Source organism: Periplaneta americana, chromosome 4 (genome assembly GCF_040183065.1).
Source record: "Periplaneta americana isolate PAMFEO1 chromosome 4, P.americana_PAMFEO1_priV1, whole genome shotgun sequence".
NCBI lineage: Eukaryota > Metazoa > Arthropoda > Insecta > Blattodea > Blattidae > Periplaneta > Periplaneta americana.
This window is the reverse complement of record NC_091120.1, coordinates 75,992,415-76,016,146: the sequence shown is the minus strand read 5'-3', so window position 1 is coordinate 76,016,146 and position 23,732 is coordinate 75,992,415. Positions and strand designations below refer to the sequence as shown.

Below are 23,732 nucleotides of genomic sequence, written 5' to 3'. Positions count from 1 at the left end.
AACATTCGAGATTTATATAAGGGTATAAAGGAATTTAAGAACGGATATCAGCCAAGGGTAAACGTTATCAAGGATGAGAATGGTGACTTGCTTGCAGACTCTCCATCAATCCTAAACAGATGGAAAAACTATTTTGCGCAACTACTAAATGTACATAGGCCAAATAGAAATGATCGGGACGAAATTGAAATACAAACTGCTGAGCCATTTATACCCGAACCCACGCTTACAGAAGTCGAAATTGCGATAGAAAATCTGAAAAAGTACAAGTCTCCAGGTATCGATCAAATTCCAGCAGAATTAATACAAGAGGGTGGGAGTGCATTATATAGCGAAATTTATAAACTTGTACTTGCTATTTGGGAAAAGGAAATTGTACCAGAACAATGGAAGGAGTCCATAATTGTACCTATTTTTAAAAAGGAGGACAAAACCAACTGTGGTAACTTTCGAGGAATATCACTTTTGTTGACGTCGTACAAAATTTTGTCCAATATTCTTTTGAGAAGATTAACTCCGTACGTAGATGAAATTATTGGGGATCATCAGTGCGGTTTTCGGCGTAATAGATCGACTATTGATCAGATTTTTTGTATTCGACAGATAATGGAGAAAAAATGGGAGTATAAGGGTACAGTACATCAGTTATTCATAGATTTCAAAAAGGCTTATGACTCGGTTAAGAGGGAAGTATTATATGATATTCTTATTGAATTTGGTATTCCCAAGAAACTAGTTCGATTAATTAAAATGTGTCTCAGTGAAACATACAGCAGAGTCCGTATAGGTCAGTTTCTATCTGATGCTTTTCCAATTCACTGCGGGCTAAAGCAGGGAGATGCACTATCACCTTTACTTTTTAACTTCGCTCTAGAATATGCCATTAGGAAAGTTCAGGATAACAGGCAGGGTTTGGAATTGAACGGGTTACATCAGCTTCTTGTCTATGCGGATGACGTGAATATGTTAGGAGAAAATACACAAACGATTAGGGAAAACACGGAAATTTTACTTGAAGCAAGTAGAGCGATCGGTTTGGAAGTAAATCCCGAAAAGACAAAGTATATGATTATGTCTCGTGACCAGAATATTGTACGAAATGGAAATATAAAAATTGGAGATTTATCCTTCGAAGAGGTGGAAAAATTCAAATATCTTGGAGCAACAGTAACAAATATAAATGACACTCGGGAAGAAATTAAACGCAGAATAAATATGGGAAATGCGTGTTATTATTCGGTTGAGAAGCTCTTATCATCCAGTCTGCTGTCGAAAAATCTGAAAGTTAGAATTTATAAAACAGTTATATTACCGGTTCTTCTGTATGGTTGTGAAACTTGGACTCTCACTCTGAGAGAGGAACATAGGTTCAGGGTGTTTGAGAATAAGGTGCTAAGGAAAATATTTGGGGCTAAGCGGGATGAAGTTACAGGAGAATGGAGAAAGTTACACAACACAGAACTGCACGCATTGTATTCTTCACCTGACATAATTAGGAACATTAAAACCAGACGTTTGAGATGGGCAGGGCATGTAGCACGTATGGGCGAATCCAGAAATGCATATAGAGTGTTAGTTGGGAGACCGGAGGGAAAAAGACCTTTAGGGAGGCCGAGACGTAGATGGGAGGATAATATTAAAATGGATCTGAGGGAGGTGGGGTATGATGATAGAGACTGGATTAATCTTGCACAGGATAGGGACCGCTGGCGGGCTTATGTGAGGGCGGCAATGAACCTTCGGGTTCCTTAAAAGCCATTTGTAAGTAAGTAAGTAAGTAAGTATGGTACATTGACATGGGGTAATCATGCTTCCTCCAAGAAGCTTTTTCTATTACAGAAGAGAGCTCTTAGAATTATATGTAGAGTTCGCCATAAAGAGCATTGTAAACCACTTCTTATTAAAACAGATATTATTACCTTTTCGTCTATTTATGTTATGGCTTGCCTTTTATAGTTCAGGAAAAATATTGATACATTTAAAAATGTCCCATGACATTCATAATCATTTTACTCGTGGCAATTTTAATATAGGCCTATATCTGGATAAATTGAAATATTCTCTTTCGCAGAATAGTTTTGAATATATGTCTATAAACTTATTTAACAGTCTCCCTATCAGTATTAAGATCATATCTATCCTGGCATTTAAAGAGAAGGTACAATTTAAACTTAAATTAAACGCTCTTTATAATGTCAAAGAATTTCATGATATGATGTATTATATTTATATTTTAAATTATAACGATGGCATTATGCTGTAATGCCTTTTGGCGAAATAAATCAATTCAATTCAATTCCTTAAGCTTCCCTACACTTTTCAGCTCGACGCAGTATTGAACACGGGGCTTCCGCAATAATGTGCTCTGCAGCAGCGTTCTCGTGCGTTTATCATGTAGGCTAGTATGTTCTAAACCGTGGATTGACAAAATCCAAGACGTACAGCAATAATTATCTCTATATGCTTAGCTGCAAATTTTCCTTTGTCGCCTAAATAATTGCAAGTCTTATTTATTTATCTCTTCATTTATCCATTTATTTATTTATTTATGTATTTATTTATTTCTTCTTTTCTTCATTTATTCGTCTCTCAAATTATTTACTTATTTATTTGTGTATATATTATATACTTATTCACTTATTAATTTATTTTTATTCATTTATTTACTTAATCATGTCTTTATCTATTAATTTACTTAGGCCTACTTACATTATTTTCATGATTTATTTATTTATTCATATATTTATTTAATAATTTACTTACAATATTTTCATTATGTATTTATTTATTCACTTACTTATTTATTTATTTATTTAATTATTCAAATATCTACTTATTCATTTCTTTATTTACCTACTCATTTCAGTTTTTACTCATTTACTTACATTATTTTCATTATTTATTCTTTTACTATTTTTTATTTATTTCTTTATTTATTTATTTCTTTATTTATTTATTTCTTTATTTATTTATTTATTTATTTATTTATTTATTTATTTATTTATTTATTTATTTATTTATTTATTTATTTATTTATTTCGTTCTGACTGTCCTTCTTTATGATGTACATGAGAGCGTGGAACATTTCCAAGGTCTTCTAAATCCTTTAAGTACATGTACAGTAGTAGCAAAATAAACCGGACCGACCCTTGTAGCTGATTTCAGAGCCTTGTTCACTCCACAGCACGATAGACTGGTAACTGAGACTTTCGTGGTTCGTATCCTGCCTGGGAAGGACATTTTTTTTTTGTTCCTTATTCAAATTTATTCCCAATACCTTTCGATTGCAGCGATATTTTACTACTTAATTAACTTATTAATTCCAAGAACATGAATTTTACCAGCAATCGAAAAGTATTGGGAATAAATCTGAATAAGGAACAAAAAAAAGTTTCCTTCCCAGGCAGGATTCGAACCACGAGTCTTAGTTTCCAGTCTATCGTGCTCTGGAGTTAACAAGGCTCTGAAATCAGCTAGAAAGGTCGGTCCGGTTTTTTTTCGCGACTACTGTACATACTTCTCGAATTGGATGCCTCTAATCTGAAAATCGTTCGTAATAATAATAATCACATGCAGCAGCTGCACTATTATCATTACACAATTCGTACATGAACCCAATACCAGCGTATTCTTGATAATATTGTAGAAATGGCATTTTCTCGATCACACAACAACGACGTACTTCGTCAATTATCCCAGTAGATTCTAAAACGTTATGTGTTGTACAGTCGACTCACGATGATTCGCGGTAATAATTAATTATTAATGCACGAACTTCCGCGAAATATCGAAAATAGCTAATTATCCGCAAACTCTTTTTGTATTATTTAAAGTCCACTGAAGTTACTCTGAAAGGTCCAATTACACTGGTCAACAATGAAAATGTTTCGGGCTCAAAAAAAGCTAATTCTTATGTATTTCCACCTGCTGAATTAAAAAATCACCACAAAAATGACAGATTAGCTTTTGCTTTGGAGATAAAGAGACATTTCAGTTTTTAGAGTCAGCATTTTCAATTTGGGGGAAATTTGGGGGAAATTTTGTTTTGCAAGTTGGCACACCTGTCAAATAACAAAACACAAATGTTCTTCAGGTGTTTGTAAGTTACAAACATAGATATTGTTGCTGTGACTGTGAATTTCATATTATTTCTGCTGTAATTAAGGCAGAATTTCTGGTTTGGAAGTGTTTTTAAAGTGTAAAATTTGTAAAAATGCCACGAAAATTATGTGTTTGAAGTAGAAAATGAAGACAGTGTGGAACAAGAAGAAGAACCCAACAAGGCTTCCACATCCCATGACCCTGATTTTGAGGAAAAAAGATTATAAACCGCACAGATTGAGTCAAGTGGAATTGAGTGATCTCATTAGAGACCTTGACCTGTCAAAGGAGAAGGCAGAAATTCTAGGGTCTAGATTACAGCAATGGAATCTTCTCGAACGTGATCTCAGAGTCTCACAGTACAGACAATGTCACAGGGATCTGCTTCCCTTTTTTTTTTTTTTTTTGAAGAAAAACAATCTTGTTTGCTGCGACATTAATGGCTTGATGAAATGTTTGAATTTGAACCATGATTCAACTGAATGGAGGCTATTCATAGACTCCTTCATGCTTAGTTTGAAACCTGTATTACTTCACAATGGCAACCGTCTTCCTTCTGTTCCTGTTGGTCATGGAGTTCACATGAAGGAGACTTATGCAAATATGACAGCCCTCTTCGACTCAATCAAATATCATGAACACAAGTGGAAAATCTGTGGTGATCTAAACGTCATTGCTGTACTCTTAGGAATGCAACTGGAGTACACAAAATATTGCTGCTTTTTATGTATGTGGGACAGCAGGGATAGGAAATCACATTATATTCAAGCAGACTGGCCTGCAAGAAATCATAACTCTAGCGAGAAAAATGTTGTTGCCGAGCCTCTAGTAGACCCAAAAGATGTTTTTCTTCCACCCCCTGCATATTAAGCTGGGTTTGATAACAAATTTTGTCACAGGTATGAACCAAGAATGACAGGCCTTTAAGTACGTAAGAGAGAAATTTCCGAAATTAAGTAATGCAAAAGTTAAGGAAGGTACTTTTGCCGGGCCACAAATTCGAGAACTTGTAAAGGATCCTGCATTTGACCAAGTTTTGGAGGGGAAAAAAAAGGAAGTTTGGGAAGCCTTCAAGGGAGTTACTCATAGATTTTTAGGCAACAAAAGAGATGATAACTACACTCAGTTGGTGACAGTGCTCCTGCAAAAATACCATCAACTCGGATGCAACATGTCCCTTAAAATCCATTTTCTCCACTCCCACCTAGACTTTTTCCCTCCTAGTTGTGGAGCTTTCAGTGATGAACACGGAGGAAGTTTCCATCACGATATTTTTGTTATGGAACAAAGATATCAGGGCCGTTGGAATGAAACAATGCTTGTGGATTACTGCTGGTCTTTGCGTAGGGATGCTCCGGAACTCACAAGAGGCAAGCTAAAAGACGACGATCTCATGAAGCAACACATGATTCTCTTCAGACCCAACCATCTGCCAGGTATTCTTCCATAAATTTAGAACTCATAGAATGTAACTGCCATTAAAAAAATGTAAATGTACTTTCAATGTTGTTGGCATATGCAATTAAAATGTATCATTTTCTCTTAATCCGTTAAACTGAAATACTTCCACCTATTGTGTATCACAGAAACTAGAGCTAAGAAAAATTTTTTATTGTCATATTCGTTTTTCTCAAGTCAAAATTAGTAAGAACTGGCTCATGAATTGCAAGAAACATTCATTTTTTTTTTTGTTGCCCAGTATTATTATAGTAGGTACACTTCAAAATCAAGTACATAATATAAAACAGTGCAAAACATTATGAAACATTATAGGTCTATTATACAGTACTTCAGTGGGCTAAAATCTTAAAACAACAAACACTAATTTTACAAAATATCGTAAGACACCAGTTTAACAAAAATGTCATATTTTTGTTTCTTAGAGAACTGTTCATTTTTTTTTGATTTTAGAATACGAAATTCTTAAGAGGGAAGGAGAGAGCATAAAAAGAGTAAAAACGAAAATTACAACGTTATTTCGTCATACCCACCCCTAAGAAAGGATCGCGAATTACCCGAAAAACGTATTAACCAGAAGCGAATTATCGGGCGTCGACAGTATTTACATGCACCCTTTCAGTAATGTGGCCATTCGCCACTGACTATACCTATGCTGAGCAAGTGATGTAATGAAATGTTATAGTGCTTGACGCCGGTAGAAGAGCCAACCATTCACATGCTATTATCTTGTATAGGTTTGGTTTAGCAAAGGGCAATGCTGAACACTAGGTTACATACACCTGTATATTATAACTAGAAGAGAGGAAAATATAATGTTTTGATATGAAATATTTACTCTGACGTCACTCGTGGTACCATGGAAACAATAGTATAAGCTCATCTTCATGCCTCGTGATTTTCCATATGGCCCGTCTCGCTTCATTTCAATTTGATGTGCCTCGACGATCTCACCAGCGAATAGGGACTGTATAGAATGGGCACTGAGTGAATTTTCCTGTTGTTTTCTGTGCGCATATGCTCCGTCGGCGTTTAGTTCCACTTTCAAGCGCTAGAGGTTAGTGTAATCGAGCACACGCTAGAGTTCCTCGATAATAATTGAATATAAGAGTTGAGATACAGGATTCAAACATCGCTTACCTTGTTGCATAATCCAGCAACGGCTTTGCTTCAAATAAATTCAAGTTAACAACTTTTCCTCATTCCTCGGTGGCAAACTGTAATAATAATTTTTATATTTTGTAGGCTATATTATAAATTATATTATAAAATAATATAATACATTATAAAATTACATATCAAATTCGTTTAACATTTGTATACAATATATAGGCATATCGTTTTACTTTTCACAACAGTTCTGTTTTTCAATTTTCAGTGATATCAAATCATTACATATTTTAGTTCTTGATGGGGTCAACGTCTCAACTGTCATTGTAAAGGAACCCTAGAGTCTAGACATTACAAATAAAGACGGATTTATTATTTCATCAGTCCAATTTATTTCATTTGAGAACATAATGTACAGTAGTGGCAAAAAAAAACCGGACCGACCCTTGTAGCTGATTTCAGAGCCTTGTTCACTCCAGAGCACGATAGACTGGTAACTAAGACTTCCGTAGTTCGAATCCTGCCTGGAAAGGATGTTTTTTTTTTTTTTTTTTTTTTTACTTATTCAAATTTATTCCCAATACTTTTCGATTGCTGGTAAAATGCATGTTCTAGGAATAATAAGTTAATTAAGTATTAAACTATCGCTGCAATCGCAAAGTGTTGGGAATAAATTTGAATAAAGAACAAAAAAAAAAAAAAGTTTCCTATCCAGGCAGGATTCGAACCATGAAAGTCTTAGTTACCAGCCTATCGTGCTCTGGAGTGAACAAGGCTCTGAAATCAGCTACAAGGGTCGGTCCGGTTTTTTTTTTTTTGCCATTACTATATCTAGATGTATTAATTGTATGTCTGTTATATTTCCCTGTGTCGACTGCTAGGTGATGTAATGTCAGCACCAACTCTAGGAAAAGAACACAATCTCACGCTCAAAGAGGTTCAGCTGGTTTGAAGGTCATTGAAATCAGTCACTGCTACAATAAAGATACAGAGGCGCAGTGTCCATACTTGTAAATCCCTATTCGCTGGTCACACTCCGTTACCTAATACTACTGGATGTTTTGTACTCATCCATAAATTCATCCTAACCTAAAAATTTCATACCAAGAATAAAAACGTGTGACGCAATCCAAGAAATTTCATAAATCTCTTGCCACTTTTTATTATAAATTCTACCTTTAACGTATTACTATCTCAATATGCCTCAAAGCAATCAAAACCCTAATTTATTCTAGTAGAAGATTACTTAAACATAGCTACCACATGACAAAGAGCCTGAACAATGTGAAATATTTACTCTGTACAATATGAAAGCATTTACCTTACAAGAGTTTGTTGATTTCATGGCACAATTCTATACTCTGTAGTAATTACTACCCGCATGAACATTTCTTCAATGCCTATAAGACTTTCTCTTCGCAACATCACATTACGTTTAACACTTGTCTGTGTAGTTATCGTTTAACACTTGTCTGTATAGTTATATGATAATGAAACACGTGCTAACGTTTATTATACTGATTTTATGTGCCTGTTACAAGCATATAAATATATTATATAAAATCCTGTTGACCATGGAACGTAAAAACAAATCGTGAGAGAAATAGCTAAACGCATGCGTAGTAAAACTAGTTTTGACGCGGAAATTCCAACGCTTAAAGCCTCGTTCACAGTAGCTTGAAACAAGTAACTTGATTTAACGAAATTACTGTGTTTCAAGTTGAGTTTAAGTCAAGTAGCAACTTGAATGATTAAAGTTTCAATTGATGTTGAATCCCTTTCTACTTTTTGTTGACTTGAAAGGACACTTGAAACAACTTCAAGAGCATGAACATCACTTTATAACTTGATTTGTAAGAAAAAACGCGCGAATTCACATTGCCCCTATTTTAATCGCGGTAAGTGAACAGCTGATTGTTTTTTCTGAGTACTAGAAAGTAAAAAATAATAGGAAACAATGTGTAAGTGGCATAATCACTAAGTATTGGAGTTATGGAGTTATATAAAATTCACGAATGCCTGTGGAATATAGAAACTCCAAAATATCGTGACAAAAATACAAAGGAAACTTCCAAGGAAGAATTTATTGAGGGACTGACTACGATAAATAACACAGATAAGATACCTACGAAAAAAGCTGTTTCTTATTTAGGCTATTTTGTTGAATTTAATATTTAAGTTAAAAAGCTTAAATACAGTAGTTTATGGGACGAAATATATTATGCTGCAATGTTAAAATGTTTAATCTGTTTGGTTTCTTTAATCCCTTATATTCTAAGATGGAAGAATAGTTGGAAGAAGAGCAGTTTGACTTCAGGAAGGGAAAATATACGAGAGATATTACGAACAATAATTTGTATTTAATAGAATATATTGACTTATAAAAGTTGTTTCTTTAATATTAATCTTATTATTTTAAGACAAGTTTTCTCTGAACCCCTTAAGAGCAATTGCTGGTTAAATTTCGGCGCTGAACCCTGGACTCATTACGCTGGCATTGTCACCTTCACCTTATTCACACGCTAGATAATCATAGCAGTTGATAAAGCGTGGTAAAATAACACAATTAAAAAAAGACAAATTTATTTCTGTGACTTACACTTTACAGCATAATATAATATTTTTGTCGCTTCTTTTCCTTATACAGCAATTCATGTACATTTACAAATGCATGTTCCGATATTCTGATAAAAAATTATTATATTATTATTATTATTATTATTATTATTATTAAATATTATTGGTCTAAATAAGTGTTTCTGGACCTAGGAAAAATGTTATCTTTATGTACCTGAGAAACGATAATATTCCCAAGAAACTAGTTCGATTAATTAAAATGTGTCTCAGTGAAACGTATAGCAGAGTTCGTACAGGTCAGTTTCTGTCAGATGCGTTTCCAATTCACTGTGGGCTAAAGCAAGGAGATGCACTATCACCTTTACTTTTTAACTTTGCTCTAGAGTATGCCATTAGGAAAGTCCAGGATAACAGAGAGGGTTTGGAATTGAACGGGTTACATCAGCTGCTTGTCTATGCGGATGACGTGAATAAGTTAGGAGAAAATCCACAAACGATTAGGGAAAACACGGGAATTTTACTGGAAGCAAGTAAAGAGATAGGTTTGGAAGTAAATCCTGAAAAGCCAAAGTATATGATTATGTCTCGTGACGAGAATATTGTACGAAATGGAAACATACAAATTGGAAATTTATCTTTTGAAGAAGTGGAGAAGTTCAAATATCTTGGAGCAACAGTAACAAACATAAATGATACTCGGGAGGAAGTTAAACACAGAGTAAATATGGGAAATGCATGTTATTATTCGGTTGAGAAACTTTTATCATCCAGTCTGCTGTCGAAAAATCTGAAAGTTAGAATTTATAAAACAGTTATATTACCGGTTGTTCTGTATGGTTGTGAAACCTGGACTCTCACTTTGAGAGAAGAACATAGGTTAAGGGTGTTTGAGAATAAGGTGCTTAGGAAAATATTTGGGGCTAAGAGGGATGAAATTACAGGAGAATGGAGAAAGTTACACAATACAGAACTGCATGCATTGCATACTTAACCTGACATAATTAGGAACATTAAATCCAGACGTTTGAGATAGGCAGGGCATGTAGCACGTATGGGCGAATCCAGAAATGCATATAAAGTGTTAGCTGGGAGGCCGGAGGGAAAAAGACCTTTAGAGAGGCCGAGACGTAGATGGGAAGATAATATTAAAATGGATTTGAGGGAGGTGGGATATCATGATAGAGACTGTATTAATCTTGCTCAGGATAGGGACCATTGGCGGGCTTATGTAAGGGCGGCAATGAACCTCCGGGTTCCTTAAAAGCCAGTAAGTAAGTAAGAAACGATAATACATTGTTTTCTATCTAACATAATATTTACGGTTGTCCTTCAGGAGAAGATTTATTTTTTCCCTTTGCTGTGTTGTGTATTACAACAGCCCCATTCTACTGACATAGTACAGTATGTGTATGAGAGCAGAGGACTATCTTGTCAGTTGTTTTGTAAGCACTGTTCTATTCTGTGTGCATATAACTTAAGAGATAATGTGCCGTAACTTCGAAGTCTAGTTATTATACTCTGGATCATGTTTTTGTATATTTGCTTCTTTGTACTTTTCCATAAGTTTAGAAAAAAAACAATAGGTTTAATTTTATTAATTCAAACAATCATTAGGCTATATCAATAATAAGAGGATTATTATAAAAAAGATTTTGATTTCCCTACGTATTGTTTTCTTAAAAAATGTGAATATTAAGAACGTATTATTTTGAAAGATAAGTGCAATCGATTAGAATCTCTTTATATTATAGATAGTCTTTTTTCTATGTGATCTTAACTTCCGTGAATATGTGGAACTTAACTTTTAGAAAGCAATTAAAATTATTGAACTCATAGATTTGACTCTGGATACCTTCTGATAAGTAAAATAATATATAAGATTACATAAACCTTCGTTTAAGGCGCAATACTAAGTAACAATTAATCAAATTATTTTTGTCATCTATTCACAGTGGACGACGAAAAGTTTCGCTTTCGAAACTCGTAGGAAAAGCATTCAAATGACTTTATTCTGAAATACAAGCAAAACACAAACAAGGTTTCTCTGTATTATGTTTACTGCCCCTGCGAACGTATACTCTGCATATGCATGGGGAATACAACGCTACAATAAACATCCATGTTTAAGGTTGAACGTTTTAAACTGGCGATGTTACAACAAACTACACATTTGTTACTATCCGATGGATATTTGGTAATTTAATTATTAAATCTAGTAGCAATGCTCACGAGGTCACCCGCCATAGTAGACGCCACAGGCCTTAATAAACTGGACGGGTCAACCGCATCTAGGGATTAGCAGTGCATTACAGAAGCTATAATAGATAAGTTCACGTGCTCTAACAAAAATTAGGGCCTAAACAGTACTTCTTTCTGGCAAAGACATTAAGAACGTGTGTTTTATTTTCATGAAATAAACTGTCGAACATAATATAATGATCTTATAAGCTTCCCTCGTCTATTGGAACTCAATTTCATCGAAAGAAAAAGCCTCTAAATGCGAACAGTGGTCAATTTCCCCCTTGTCTATAGCCCAATTACGTACAACGATACTACTTTCTTGCGGCATAGCCCGTTTGTGAACAAGGTTAGTTAAGTTGATGTGTAATTAAGTTAAGTTTCAGGGGGTGCTCATTTCACTGACCAGGTAGACCTATGTAAAACTGCTGAAGTATTTACTTTATTACACTTGTTGATAATTCTTGCAGTTTCATATTTTTTTTTACATTATCAACTCTTGTTTTTCCTGCTTTGAATAACTTTTTACATAATTCATTGCTATTATTATTGCATCAGTAACATCTGCCTGTCTAATTATTTATTTTCCATACCACATCAATCATACTCGTCTGTTATTTCATATGTAATTGCAAAGTAGTTTGGGGGTACGAAGGTAAAATAATTATTTTGTGAGTACAATAGCCAAGACTGAACATCACTGCTATAGACTATAAGTTGAAGCATATAGGCCGCTCGCATAATTTGAGACAATGCTACAAATTCCCAGTAATTCTAGAGAATAATGTGTCATGACAATGAGAAACCTGTGTTCAGAAACTTACCATTTAACCGTTATAAGCCACTAAAACCATTGTGTCCGTGTTATCCTAATTAGATTATCTTTTCGCGCATCAGTTGGTTAAGTTGCCGACTATTCAGGGGCTTTTTAATACTAGGCTTCTAGTTCATTAGACGTACTACAGTACCTGAGGTGCTACTTTCATTTGGAAGGTAGTTCCCCCCCTCTAGACCGTCAATGTAGCTTATGTTTTTTGATAGCATGACTTAATAATCATTATCATAATTCTCTGACATGCACTTTGTGTATGAGGTAGTGGAAGAGAAGCTGAACAGATTTATCATCATCAGTATCCATTGCGTAAATTGAATGCCCCTTTTTTGGGAAGGGGAATTGGAAGAAGAGGTCCTGTTGCTTGACCACCGCGTTCCCCAGATTTAAGTCTGTTTGATTTTTTTTTTGTGTGGTCATGTCAAATCAAATGTATATGAGACACCTACTGACACCGAGGAGGAACTACAATCAATAATTTTGCTTACATATGGCACGATCAGTGTTAATGGGACTTTTTAAAGAAAGCGACGTATAATGCTGAGGCGTTTCACTCTTTGTACGGAAATCGGGTTAGGTTGTTTCATACATTTGCTGTACTATCAGTTCATGGAATAAATTCTGTCATCTGTCAGATCTAAAAGCTTAAATGCGATGAACAAACTACACTATTTGAGACTTACATGGGCTTACTTTCTTACGCGTGTAATACGAACTTTCTTGCCAGTTCGACAATAATTGTTGAAACATCAAATTTACGACCTCAGTCCCTAAAGATTCGGAGGTGGCGAATTAAGGATCTAGTTAGATTTTAAAACTATGAAATAGATGCAACTGAAGATACGAAATTTTATTTGCATCCCGCGCCGTAACTGCATGGTCTAAGACATAATTTTTGGACTAGTGTTATGGAATGAATGCTGGTTCGAGTTTTTATTGGGAAATAATTTTCTCATGAAGTGTTGACCAATGTATGCGATAGGTGCCAGTACAATGGGTGGGTAGCCACATCAGGTTTCGCAAGCCATCTACAACGGCTGAGGATTATCGTGCTAACAACACGTTACTACCGTACTTATTGGATGATCGTTCATCTACGCTGAAGCAGTCAACTAGTAGGCCTTGTTCCTTCATGGCCTATTGTGCGATTATTTTATTATTGTAACTTTCTTTACAGGATTTTCCGCGGAAGGAGTCGACGCGTGGCATGCAGGCGGTGAACGAGCGGCGCAGACCGATGTTCACGGATCGCAGTCAGCTGAAGTACGCCCGTCGTCTGGTTGTGAAGCTGGGCAGTGCGGTCATCGCTCGAGAAGACGAACACGGGTTAGCTCTGGGAAGACTTGCCTCCATTGTTGAGCAGGTGAAGGAATAATACTTTAAAATAATATAAATATATAGTACATGTTCAGAACTCACACGGATGTACTATCCACAACTGCTTATATGTATCTTCAAATTCTGCTGGAACAAAGAACAGAACAAGAACGGCAACTCTCATGATGCCGATGCTATGAAGGCCCGTATTTTTTAGATGACTAGTGTGCGATCTAATGAGTCTCCCTCCTTTACCCGCAGTGTTGTGTAAGAACGCCATCGTTGAGCTATCGAATTTTCTGTTCTACTTGGAAAAAATAGTTCAGAAAACTTTCATATCATTCGTGAGAATTCGTTGTAAAGGTTTGTAGTCTCAAAATACTGCAAATATTACAAACTTGGCTAAATGAATGTGAAAAATAATCCTAATATGAGCAGACAGTGAGATTTTTATTAATAAGGGTAACATTTGAGAAACTTAACCATCTATTTATCAGTAGGCCCACTTTAATACAGATCTCGTGAACTCGTAAATATTCACAGTTCCAAAGAGGTCAGAAAAAGGTCTAAAATATAAAAAAGCAAGGATATGGTAACCAAAGTTGTTCTATCTGTAGGCCAATGAAACATTAATTTCACCAAATAAACGGCATTCAATGCGATCTGATAATTGCTATGTTTTCTATTTGATAGACATTTTTGGGCCCAAACTTCACTAAGGAAGACATATTTCAAAAACGGTAAAAATCTTCAGCAAGCCTACTTCTTTCGCAAGAAAATGAAACAGAGAACGCAAGGAGTGTGATTATGAAAGAAACCTGACGTATGAAACATTTACAATTATATGGACAAAATTACTCGCATTTATGAAGACTCTCTATATGAAGAGCAGAAATGGGCATGCAGATTTAGTAGTAATTTTACATTTCATAGTGATATTAATCATATTTGTGAATCTGGCATATAAAAGTTTAGGATTTGTTACAAGAACTTCTTGTAAATTTAATAGCAAAACTATAATAATAATTTTGTATAATTCGATTGTTCGATGTAAATTAGATTATGCTGCGGTTATCTGGAATCCACTTACTAACAAATATATTGTTACTAGAAAACATTCAAAATAAATTTCTGAAACTGTTATATTATAGACTTTCTAATATTTATCCTACTTATGAGAGTAAAGAACTTATGACGCAAAGTTTCAAAATTTCCATTTTACTACTTTGCAAACTAATCGCAATTGCCTTTATTTAAACTTTCCTTATAAAATTATTAACATTAAGTTGGTTTGTATTAGTTTATTTTATTATATAACATTATATGCACCTAAGTTTAATGCAAAATTTCGAACTTCATTTTTATAAGGGCAAATAGCTATAGAACCACACAAAAAATTCTCCAATTTTCCAAATGTTGCTATTATACAATAAATTCTTACATCCTCTTCGGAATATTGATATTATCAATATGAAATATTATACATTGTCACTATAATTTGCAGAATATTATTATTACTTAATTTCAATCTGCTTCCGCACCTTATTTTCATTTTATTCTTTACTTTCTCTCTTTTACATTTTGTCTCTCTTTTTAATAAGATACGTTTCATTTTCCTTGTTGATGTATTTTAAATTATATCAGTTATTGTAAGTCATTAATGCTGTAATTGATCTTAGCCTGAAATGTTTATAAACATACAAATAATAAAAAGGCTGGAGGTCAATGACTTGTAAGACAGCAAAGAACTCCAGAACTTTTAGCAGGAAATATAGAAAATTTAATCTGGATTCCAAAAGTATTTTCCACAAAATGTATCACTCCGGAGAACACTGTTACACTGAAAGTAGAGCACACAGGATATTTTTAAGGAAAAACACTGAAGTACGAACTGACACGCTACAACACGAATTGCAAGGGGAATCACATTTCCGCTAAGCCACATGTCACGAGCGATGTGGTTGGAAAACTTAAACAAAATTATGTGGATCAGGATATTTATAAAAATTAGCTCTCTGAAATAAATAAAACTGTGTATTCAGCTAATCACTAACCACATAAATTTTATCTCAAATTGAACATCGCCGTCGCTAGTAAAATGTTGGAGAACTTCAAAGATTAACATAACACGTGTTACAAACTAGTGAAGTAGCTAAATATTTTTAAAATAGCGTTAATCTTCAGATTTTGTAAACGTGTTGTTCTAACAACGATGCAATTAATTTTGTTGTCTATGTATCAGGTTGCAGAGTGTCATCTGGAAGGACGAGAATGCATAATGGTTACGAGTGGCGCCGTTGCATTCGGCAAACAAAAGATGACTCAAGAGTTGCTGATGTCTCTCAGCATGAGAGAGACCTTGTCGCCCAAAGACCACACAAGGGAGGTAAAGTTGACTATTTGTACAACAACAAGTTAACTTTCAAATAAATGTCATGGATAAATATATAATAGGATGCGTAACTTACTGAGTTTCCCGTCTCACACGCTAGAGGCGCAAATGTAAAAATTGATCTTGCTACCATCTTTTATCTGGAGGCGAACTTATTACATCTAGCAGCACACCAAGTGGCGAAAAGAAAAACTAATTACTCCATGCATTTAGCAGCCCACCTGGTGACGAAAAAGTTAAACTATGCAGAATGTATTCCCTCCCTCTCCCAATTCTCAAATCAACCCAATTTAAAATAAAACATTTACATTTTTATTCCTCACATCATCTTCCACTGAAACAAGAAGATAAAAGAGACGATCTATTTTACACTACCCCAATTAAAATATAACCAGAGATAGAAAGAAAAGAAAAGGTTGTATAATTGGGATTATATTCTTTGGGTATTTAGTGTACAGCACAATTTAAAAGTCTGTAAAAATTACTTATTCAATTTTATTATATTACTATTACTTTGCAATACATTCAATAACACTATTTTTACAATGTCCATGAACATCACTGTTTAACATACACTACTTACACACATACTTAGTATCACTTCATGTTCACTTCTTTGCAAGTTTCTGGCTGCCATCTCGAGCAACGTCTGGAACGGATAAATAGAGAACTCTGGGTAATCTACCCAACACATAGTTCTAATGTTCACCACCTACGACGTCGGGTACTGGTCTTGTTATTTGGTCACTCAACCGTAAGATGGTGCTGACAGCAATTTCGCATCCTATTATATATTTGTCCATGCAAATGTCTTCCAGAATCATCCTGCAGGTATTCTTCAGCTATACGAGCATTGATTAACGCATTAATTTCTAAACGTCTCTCTTCCTTCCTCATGATTAGAATTCATTTCATTCAGCATCGATCATTCCGTATTGCACGAGAAATATATATTTTGTTTCCACCACCATCTGTCAAAGATTAGGTCCTTCGACCTGTTTCGTCCTTAGACTCGTGAGGATCATGAACCACCTCCAAACATTCTCAAGCAGCGCGACTCCCCAGACAAATAGGATAAAAATTCAAAACAAGAGAAGAAAAAGCACATTACAAGGCTCAATGCGTAAGAGTATTTCAATCCTTTGAGTAAAAATCGTAATTAAAAAAGTGACAGAATTTTTAAAACCCTTTTAGGTGACTACCTCCATATTTTCTTGGATTATTACATTCAATTTAATAACACGATTATGTAAGAATTACATAATATTACTCTAATAGTGTTGCATAATAATTAATATTGTAATTGTAAATATTATACAGATTGTTCAGAACTTATGTTACAGACGAATATAGTAGATAGATCCTACTAAAACACTCTTTATTAAGCAATGTGTGTCCTGTCCCGCAATGTGTTGTTTTCATGTTGTGACTGCCATTCGCATGAGTACATGATTGGTTTTATTTGCCTTGCACATGATTGCGTAATTTCTCCTTGATTTATGTTACGAAGAAATGCAGAGCGGTTAGCAGCGTTTGGGGCCGTCAAAGCTCTGCTCCTCACTGTGAGAGCTCAGGCGTAATCATGGAGTGAAACAGACACCGAGAGGCGCTGAATCACGTCAGTCAGTTAGTTTACAATTAGTGAGTTGAGGTTCTACTCAGCTCTGTGTTAAAATTGTTATCATTCTACGTCTGGTTTAGAATCTGTTAATGAAATGACAAGTTACTCAGTTCTGCTTTAAATTTGTTAACATTCTTAGTTATATTGTTCATTGCTTTTATACTATGGTATAAGTATAATCTAGAACAAAGAGTTTTATTTGGGACACATAAAAACGAACTCGTGCAGAACAGTGCTAAGAAAATATTTGTATGTATTAAAATGAATTTGCCAGTTTTCTTGATAATATATTAATATCAATTATCTTGCCTTAGAGCTCTTAGATGAGGTGTTTCTGGGAATAAGTACTTATTATTAAATTACATTGTTTGTTACTTCTACTAGTCTTAAAATTTGTAACATGTTGACTGCAACATTCTGTGTAATTGTGAAAATTTAAATTGTTTAATGACGTCGTTTCTTTATTTACAGGATGCTGGTAAAATACTAGACGCAAGAGCGGCTGCAGCTGTTGGACAGTCGGGTCTCATGTCTTTGTACGAAGCCATGTTTGCTCAATACGGCATAAAAATCGCACAGGTGTAGTATGTTACACTGAGACCAAGAAGAATATCTATAGTCCATTGAGTCGCTTTAATAAATGAAATATAGTCAACTTATAATGCTGGAATATATTCCATAAATTTATTTAGTGATAACTTAAAATAAGAGTGCTCAATCTTGCTCAGATAGGAACTGGTGGGGGCTTATGTAAGGGCGGCAATAAGCCTCCGGGTTCCTTACAAGACATGTAGCAGCAGCAGCAGCAGCAGCAACAGTAGTAGTAGTAGTAGTAGTAGTAGTAGTAGTAGTAGTAGTAGTAGTAGTAGTAGTAGTAGTAGTAGTAGTAGTAGTAGTAGCAGTAGCAGTGGCAGTAGTAGTAGTAGTAGTAGTAGTAGTAGAAATCATTACTAGGCCTGCACAGAAGTTATTAAACAAATAAAACAAAGCTGTCATAAATTTATAGAACCATTCAGAAGGAATAGTAAATATTTTGGGGTAAATAATAATAATGATAAAAATAGTAATAGTAATAACAATAATAATGATGCGAAAATATGCGCATTTTGTCCACAATTTTCTCTCCATAAATGGTGCATTTCTCTTTAAGAAAGAAAAAAAAATTAATCAACACTTTTAGGGGAGACTCGGGTAATTCTGCAATATTAAGAAGTAATTCTATCTTATTTTTATCAAAATGTTTATTGAAAAATATTATCAAGGTATGTAGACATGGACGAAACCTTTCATTACCAAATGAGATAAAGAGACCTATTAAAATGCAAATATATTTAGCTGTACATACATTACAGTTGAAAAAGAACAACCCGGGTAATTCCGCAACAGTGCTGATAAATCCGCAGTAGTAAATTATTATGAAATTCATTATGAAAGTAACATAAAAGGAACAATTTATATATAACAATGCTCGCTTTCTCCGCAGCTGTGTAGAAAAACACGAAAAACAGCCGACTTTCGATGTTTCACTGTGTCGACAAATATCCTTGATTTTTTCTACAGCACTGCAGAGGACATGACTCTTGTTGACAGCCTCTCAAAACTTACGTTCACGCTATTGTAAAGCCGCAGTAAAATCATATATACACTATTGCGGAATTACCCGTACTGCGGAATTAGCCGAGTTTCCCCTATAGCAATTCTAAGCCAAAGTCCAAGAACACTTTCATGAAGGTTTCCTTGCTTTTATTCGCATCCTTTTATGCAGGTGCTTGTGACAAAACCAGACTTCTACAACGAGGAGACCCGCAGGAACCTGTTCAGCACTTTGTCCGAGCTCATAAGCCTTAACATTGTCCCCATCATAAACACCAACGATGCTGTGACGCCGCCACCGCAGATCGACGAAGAGGTCGTGGTTAAAGGCTCGGTCAAGGTCAGTACGAAATCACACAGTTATTTGGCCCTGAGCCTTCAAGGTCACTGTGTAATAATTAACAGCGTCTGACATCAGTACAAAGAGATTGCTGTTCCCTGGAAATCTGTGCACAAATATTATTCACGGAAAGTATAGAATGATATTCACATAAATCTTCCTTTCTCTTTTTTTCCCCTCTGTTTTACCTTCCTTCTTGACTTCGTTCCTCCCCACGTCTCTCTTCTCCTCTCCATTAATATTTTCTCTTTCTCTTCCTTCTTTCCTTTATTTGTACGTTGTGTCTGTTTATTTTTTTTCCCATTTCGCTTTCCTTTTTACTTGCACTAAGATTTGTCGCAATAATACAACATTAAAATGGGACACACTCACGGACAGAAAATGTGAGTTCTATTATGCACAATCTTCAAAACGCAAAGAGGTAAACCTGCCTGGAAGTAAATAAAAAATAGGTTGCAGCAATACAGTTTATAAACATTTACATTAATAATAATAATAATAATAATAATAATAATAATAATAATACAGATAATTAGTTTCTTAAATTTACTTATGAGTACAGGATGTAATAATTTCTTAGTCTGTAAATATTCTGTTTAACCAAAATACCCATATTGTACACAAGCAACCGACAGAATATTTAAGCAAATACAAACTTCTCGACTCTTACTAATCAGGTTTCAGGGCCGGACATAACGCAAGTACAGCATTACTTAACATAAAAGAAGACCTACGCGAGGCCCGGACGAACGTAAATTGACAATAATGACTTTACTTGACTTCAGCAAAGCCTTCGATTCTGTAGACATCGACTTATTAATACGAGTATGTAAACTCAGAAGACTACACCTAGAAGAGCACGTTGTCCTGTGGTTTGTTTCTTACCTTAATGGCCGCCAACAAAGTGTGATAGCTGGAAATCGTTCTTCCTCTTGGCAGGCCGTGAGGTCAGGGATCACACAGGGATCAGTTCTTGTCCCTTTACTATTTACAATTCTCATCAACGACATATCAGAATCTATAAAGTACTGCCGACACCATCTCTATGCAGACGATCTTCAAATATACATAAAATTCCACACTGACGAAATAACTAAACTTAATGACGATCTGAATTCAATCTGGACATGGACACGGAAATTCCGACTTAAACTAAATCCAGAAAAATCACAGTCAATCATTGTGGGCCATTCACGTTTGTTAAGCACTATGACCATACCAAATTTGTCCCCGATTAAAATATACGGCACCGAAATTCCGTTCAGTGAATCAGTAAAGAATCTAGGTATTTATATGGATAAAAGTTTAAATTGGAACATTCAAGTTGCAGAAACCTGCAAAAAAGTATTCTCATTAATCCACTCGTTTAGGCGATTGAAGAATTTTCTACCATTTTCCATGAAAAAAAAATGTTAGTGCAAACACTCGTGATGCCCCACTTCGATTACTGTGATATTCTGCTTACTGACCTAAGCGTTACTTCGGCGCAGAGACTACAACGTGTTCATAATATGTGCGTCCGTTTCGTCTGCAATATTCGACGGGCTGATCACGTAACACCATCCCTCGAAATGTTGTCCTGGCTCCGTCTAGAAGATCGTAGGAAAATCCACTGTCTTTCCCTTCTCTTTCATATATTGCATTTCTCCACTCCTGTCTATCTTGCGTCTTGTTTTCAAAATTTATCCATCCATCATAACCTAGACACACGATCACAACATTCCTCGATATTATCCATTCCCTCCCACTCAACATCCTCATATTCATCTTCTTTCACTGTGGCTGTTCCTCGGCTTTCGAATTCCCTGCCGAGTAATGTCAGGGACTGTCAGACATCAAACCAATTTAAGAAAAGACTAACGAAATATTTTTCTAACAATTCTTGTTAACAATAATAGCTCAATGTTTAATGGTTTTGTGTGTGTGTGTGTCCACGTGTGTCCACACCTGTGGAGTAACGGTCAGCGCGTCTGGCTGTGAAACCAGGTGGCCCGGGTTCGAATCCCGGTCGGGGCAAGTTACCTGGTTGAGGTTTTTTTCCGGGGTTTTCCCTCAACCCAATACGAGCAAATGCTGGGTAACTTTCGGTGCTGGACCCCGGACTCATTTCACCGGCATTATCACCTTCATATCATTCAGACGCTAAATAACCTAGATGTTGATACAGCGTCATAAAATAACCCAATAAAATATATGTGTGTATATATATCACAGAATAAATATTTAAATTATCTCATTATTATTATTATTATTATTATTATTATTATTATTATTATTATTATTATTATTATTATTATTATTGTTATATTCCAAAAATTTCCGAAGTTTGATTAAAAATCCAAGGCACTTAGTAATTTACACAATTTTCCATAATTATTTCTTACTGTTTAGAACGATGTACCTGTTCTAATCTAAAATGTTATATTATAATGATGTACCGAAGTACATATAATATTTCCGTGCAGGAATTCTGCGTTACCTATCATGAAGGAAGGACAAAACAGAAAAAAATTCTCTCCGGCACCAGAACCCGAACGCGGGTTTTCAGCTCTACGTGCTTACGCTTTATCCACTAAATCACACCGGATTCCAGTTCCGATGCCGGATCGAATCCCCTCAGTTCAAGTTCTATCTCTCAGTTTTTCCCTTTGGTGGCTTACCCCCATGTACTGTGTCACGACAGTGGCACAATGTCCAACGCACTATATACTCATTACGAGTGACTAAGTGGCCGGGATTCGACGGGATGAGCGTCGTCTTGAATCACTAAGGGTGCTATTCGTAGACATTTCGCTAGCCCGCGCTACGAGCGTGCTAAAATTACGACTTTAGTTTGTTCCATTGCATGTAAATCCGTGTCTTATATCGCACGGTATTATTTCGTTCGTAAACATATGTTGCGCGTTTAATTAGCTTGGAATTTTTCTCTTGCTACGTTCTTTATTTCCACAATGATGTCCTCATTTGTTCATCTTCTTGGAAGAGACAGCACTTCCATCGGCTCGCATCTCTCCCTCTTCGGCGTGTCTACATACACAAGTCAAAACAGACAGCAACGCCACTATTGGTTTCCGGTAATCGTTCTTGCGCGAGCTGTACATACGCATATCACATTATTATGATGTACCGAAGTAGCTACATATGATATTTTCGTGCTGGAATTCTGCGTTCAATACTAGACGTAATTTTATTATTCTTGTGAAAATAAATAATTTAATACTTACTTACTGGCTTTTAAGGAACCCGGAGGTTCATTGCCGCCCTCACATAAGCCCGCCATCGGCCCCTATCCTGAGCAAGATTAATCCAGTCTCTATCATCATATCCCACCTCCCTCAAATCCATTTTAATATTATCTTCCCATCTACATCTCGGCCTCCCTAAAGGTCCTTTTCCCTCCGGCCTCCCATCTAACACTCTATATGCATTTCTGGATTCGCCCACACGTGCTACATGCTCTGCCCATTTCAAACGTCTGGATTTAATATTCCTAATTATGTCAGGTGAAGAATACAATGCGTGCAGTTCTGTGTTGTGTAACTTTCTCCATTCTCCTGTAACTTCATCCCTCTTAGCCCCAAATATTTTCCTAAGAACCTTATTCTCAAACACCCTTAACCTATGTTCCTCTCTCAAAGTGAGAGTCCAAGTTTCACAACCATAAAGAACAACCGGTATTATAACTGTTTTATAAATTCTAACTTTCAGATTTTTTGACAGCAGACTGGATGATAAAATTTTCTCAACCGAATAATAACAGGCATTTCGCATATTTATTCTTTGTTTAATTTCCTCCCGAGTATCATTTATATTTGTTACTGTTGCTCCCAGATATTTGAATTTCTCCACCTCTTCAAAAGATAAATTTCCAATTCTTATATTTCCATTTCGTACAATATTCTCGTCACGAGACATAATCATATACTTTGTCTTTTCGGGATTTACTTCCAAACCTATCTCTTTACTTGCTTTCAGTAAAATTTCCGTATTTTCTCTAATCGTTTGTCGATTTTCTCCTAACATATTCACGTGATAAATAATTTAATATTATATGATAATAATAAAGCTCTTCCGGTGATAATGTGTTGTAGTGGTTATATAGGTTATGATCAGTTGTTTCATTTATCTTGATTGAATTCTGAGTAATTTTTAC

General features: G+C 35.3%; 2 protein-coding genes across 2 annotated transcripts in view; one reads left to right on the top strand and one right to left on the bottom strand.

Annotated features, from left to right (window-relative positions):
- LOC138697977 (tyramine receptor 1-like) overlaps positions 1-8,145 on the bottom strand; it is a 689,651-nt gene extending 681,506 nt beyond the window's left edge. The window contains exon 1 of the mRNA XM_069823608.1: positions 7,991-8,145. The gene's annotated coding sequence lies outside the window, so the exon portion shown is untranslated. The remainder of the gene's footprint in view (positions 1-7,990) is intronic.
- P5CS (Delta[1]-pyrroline-5-carboxylate synthase) overlaps positions 1-23,732 on the top strand; it is a 150,810-nt gene that overhangs the window by 32,480 nt on the left and 94,598 nt on the right. The window contains exons 3-6 of the mRNA XM_069823601.1: positions 13,494-13,679; positions 15,876-16,019; positions 18,118-18,225; positions 19,412-19,579. Of these exons, the coding sequence (XP_069679702.1) occupies positions 13,494-13,679; positions 15,876-16,019; positions 18,118-18,225; positions 19,412-19,579 (606 nt within the window). The remainder of the gene's footprint in view (positions 1-13,493; positions 13,680-15,875; positions 16,020-18,117; positions 18,226-19,411; positions 19,580-23,732) is intronic.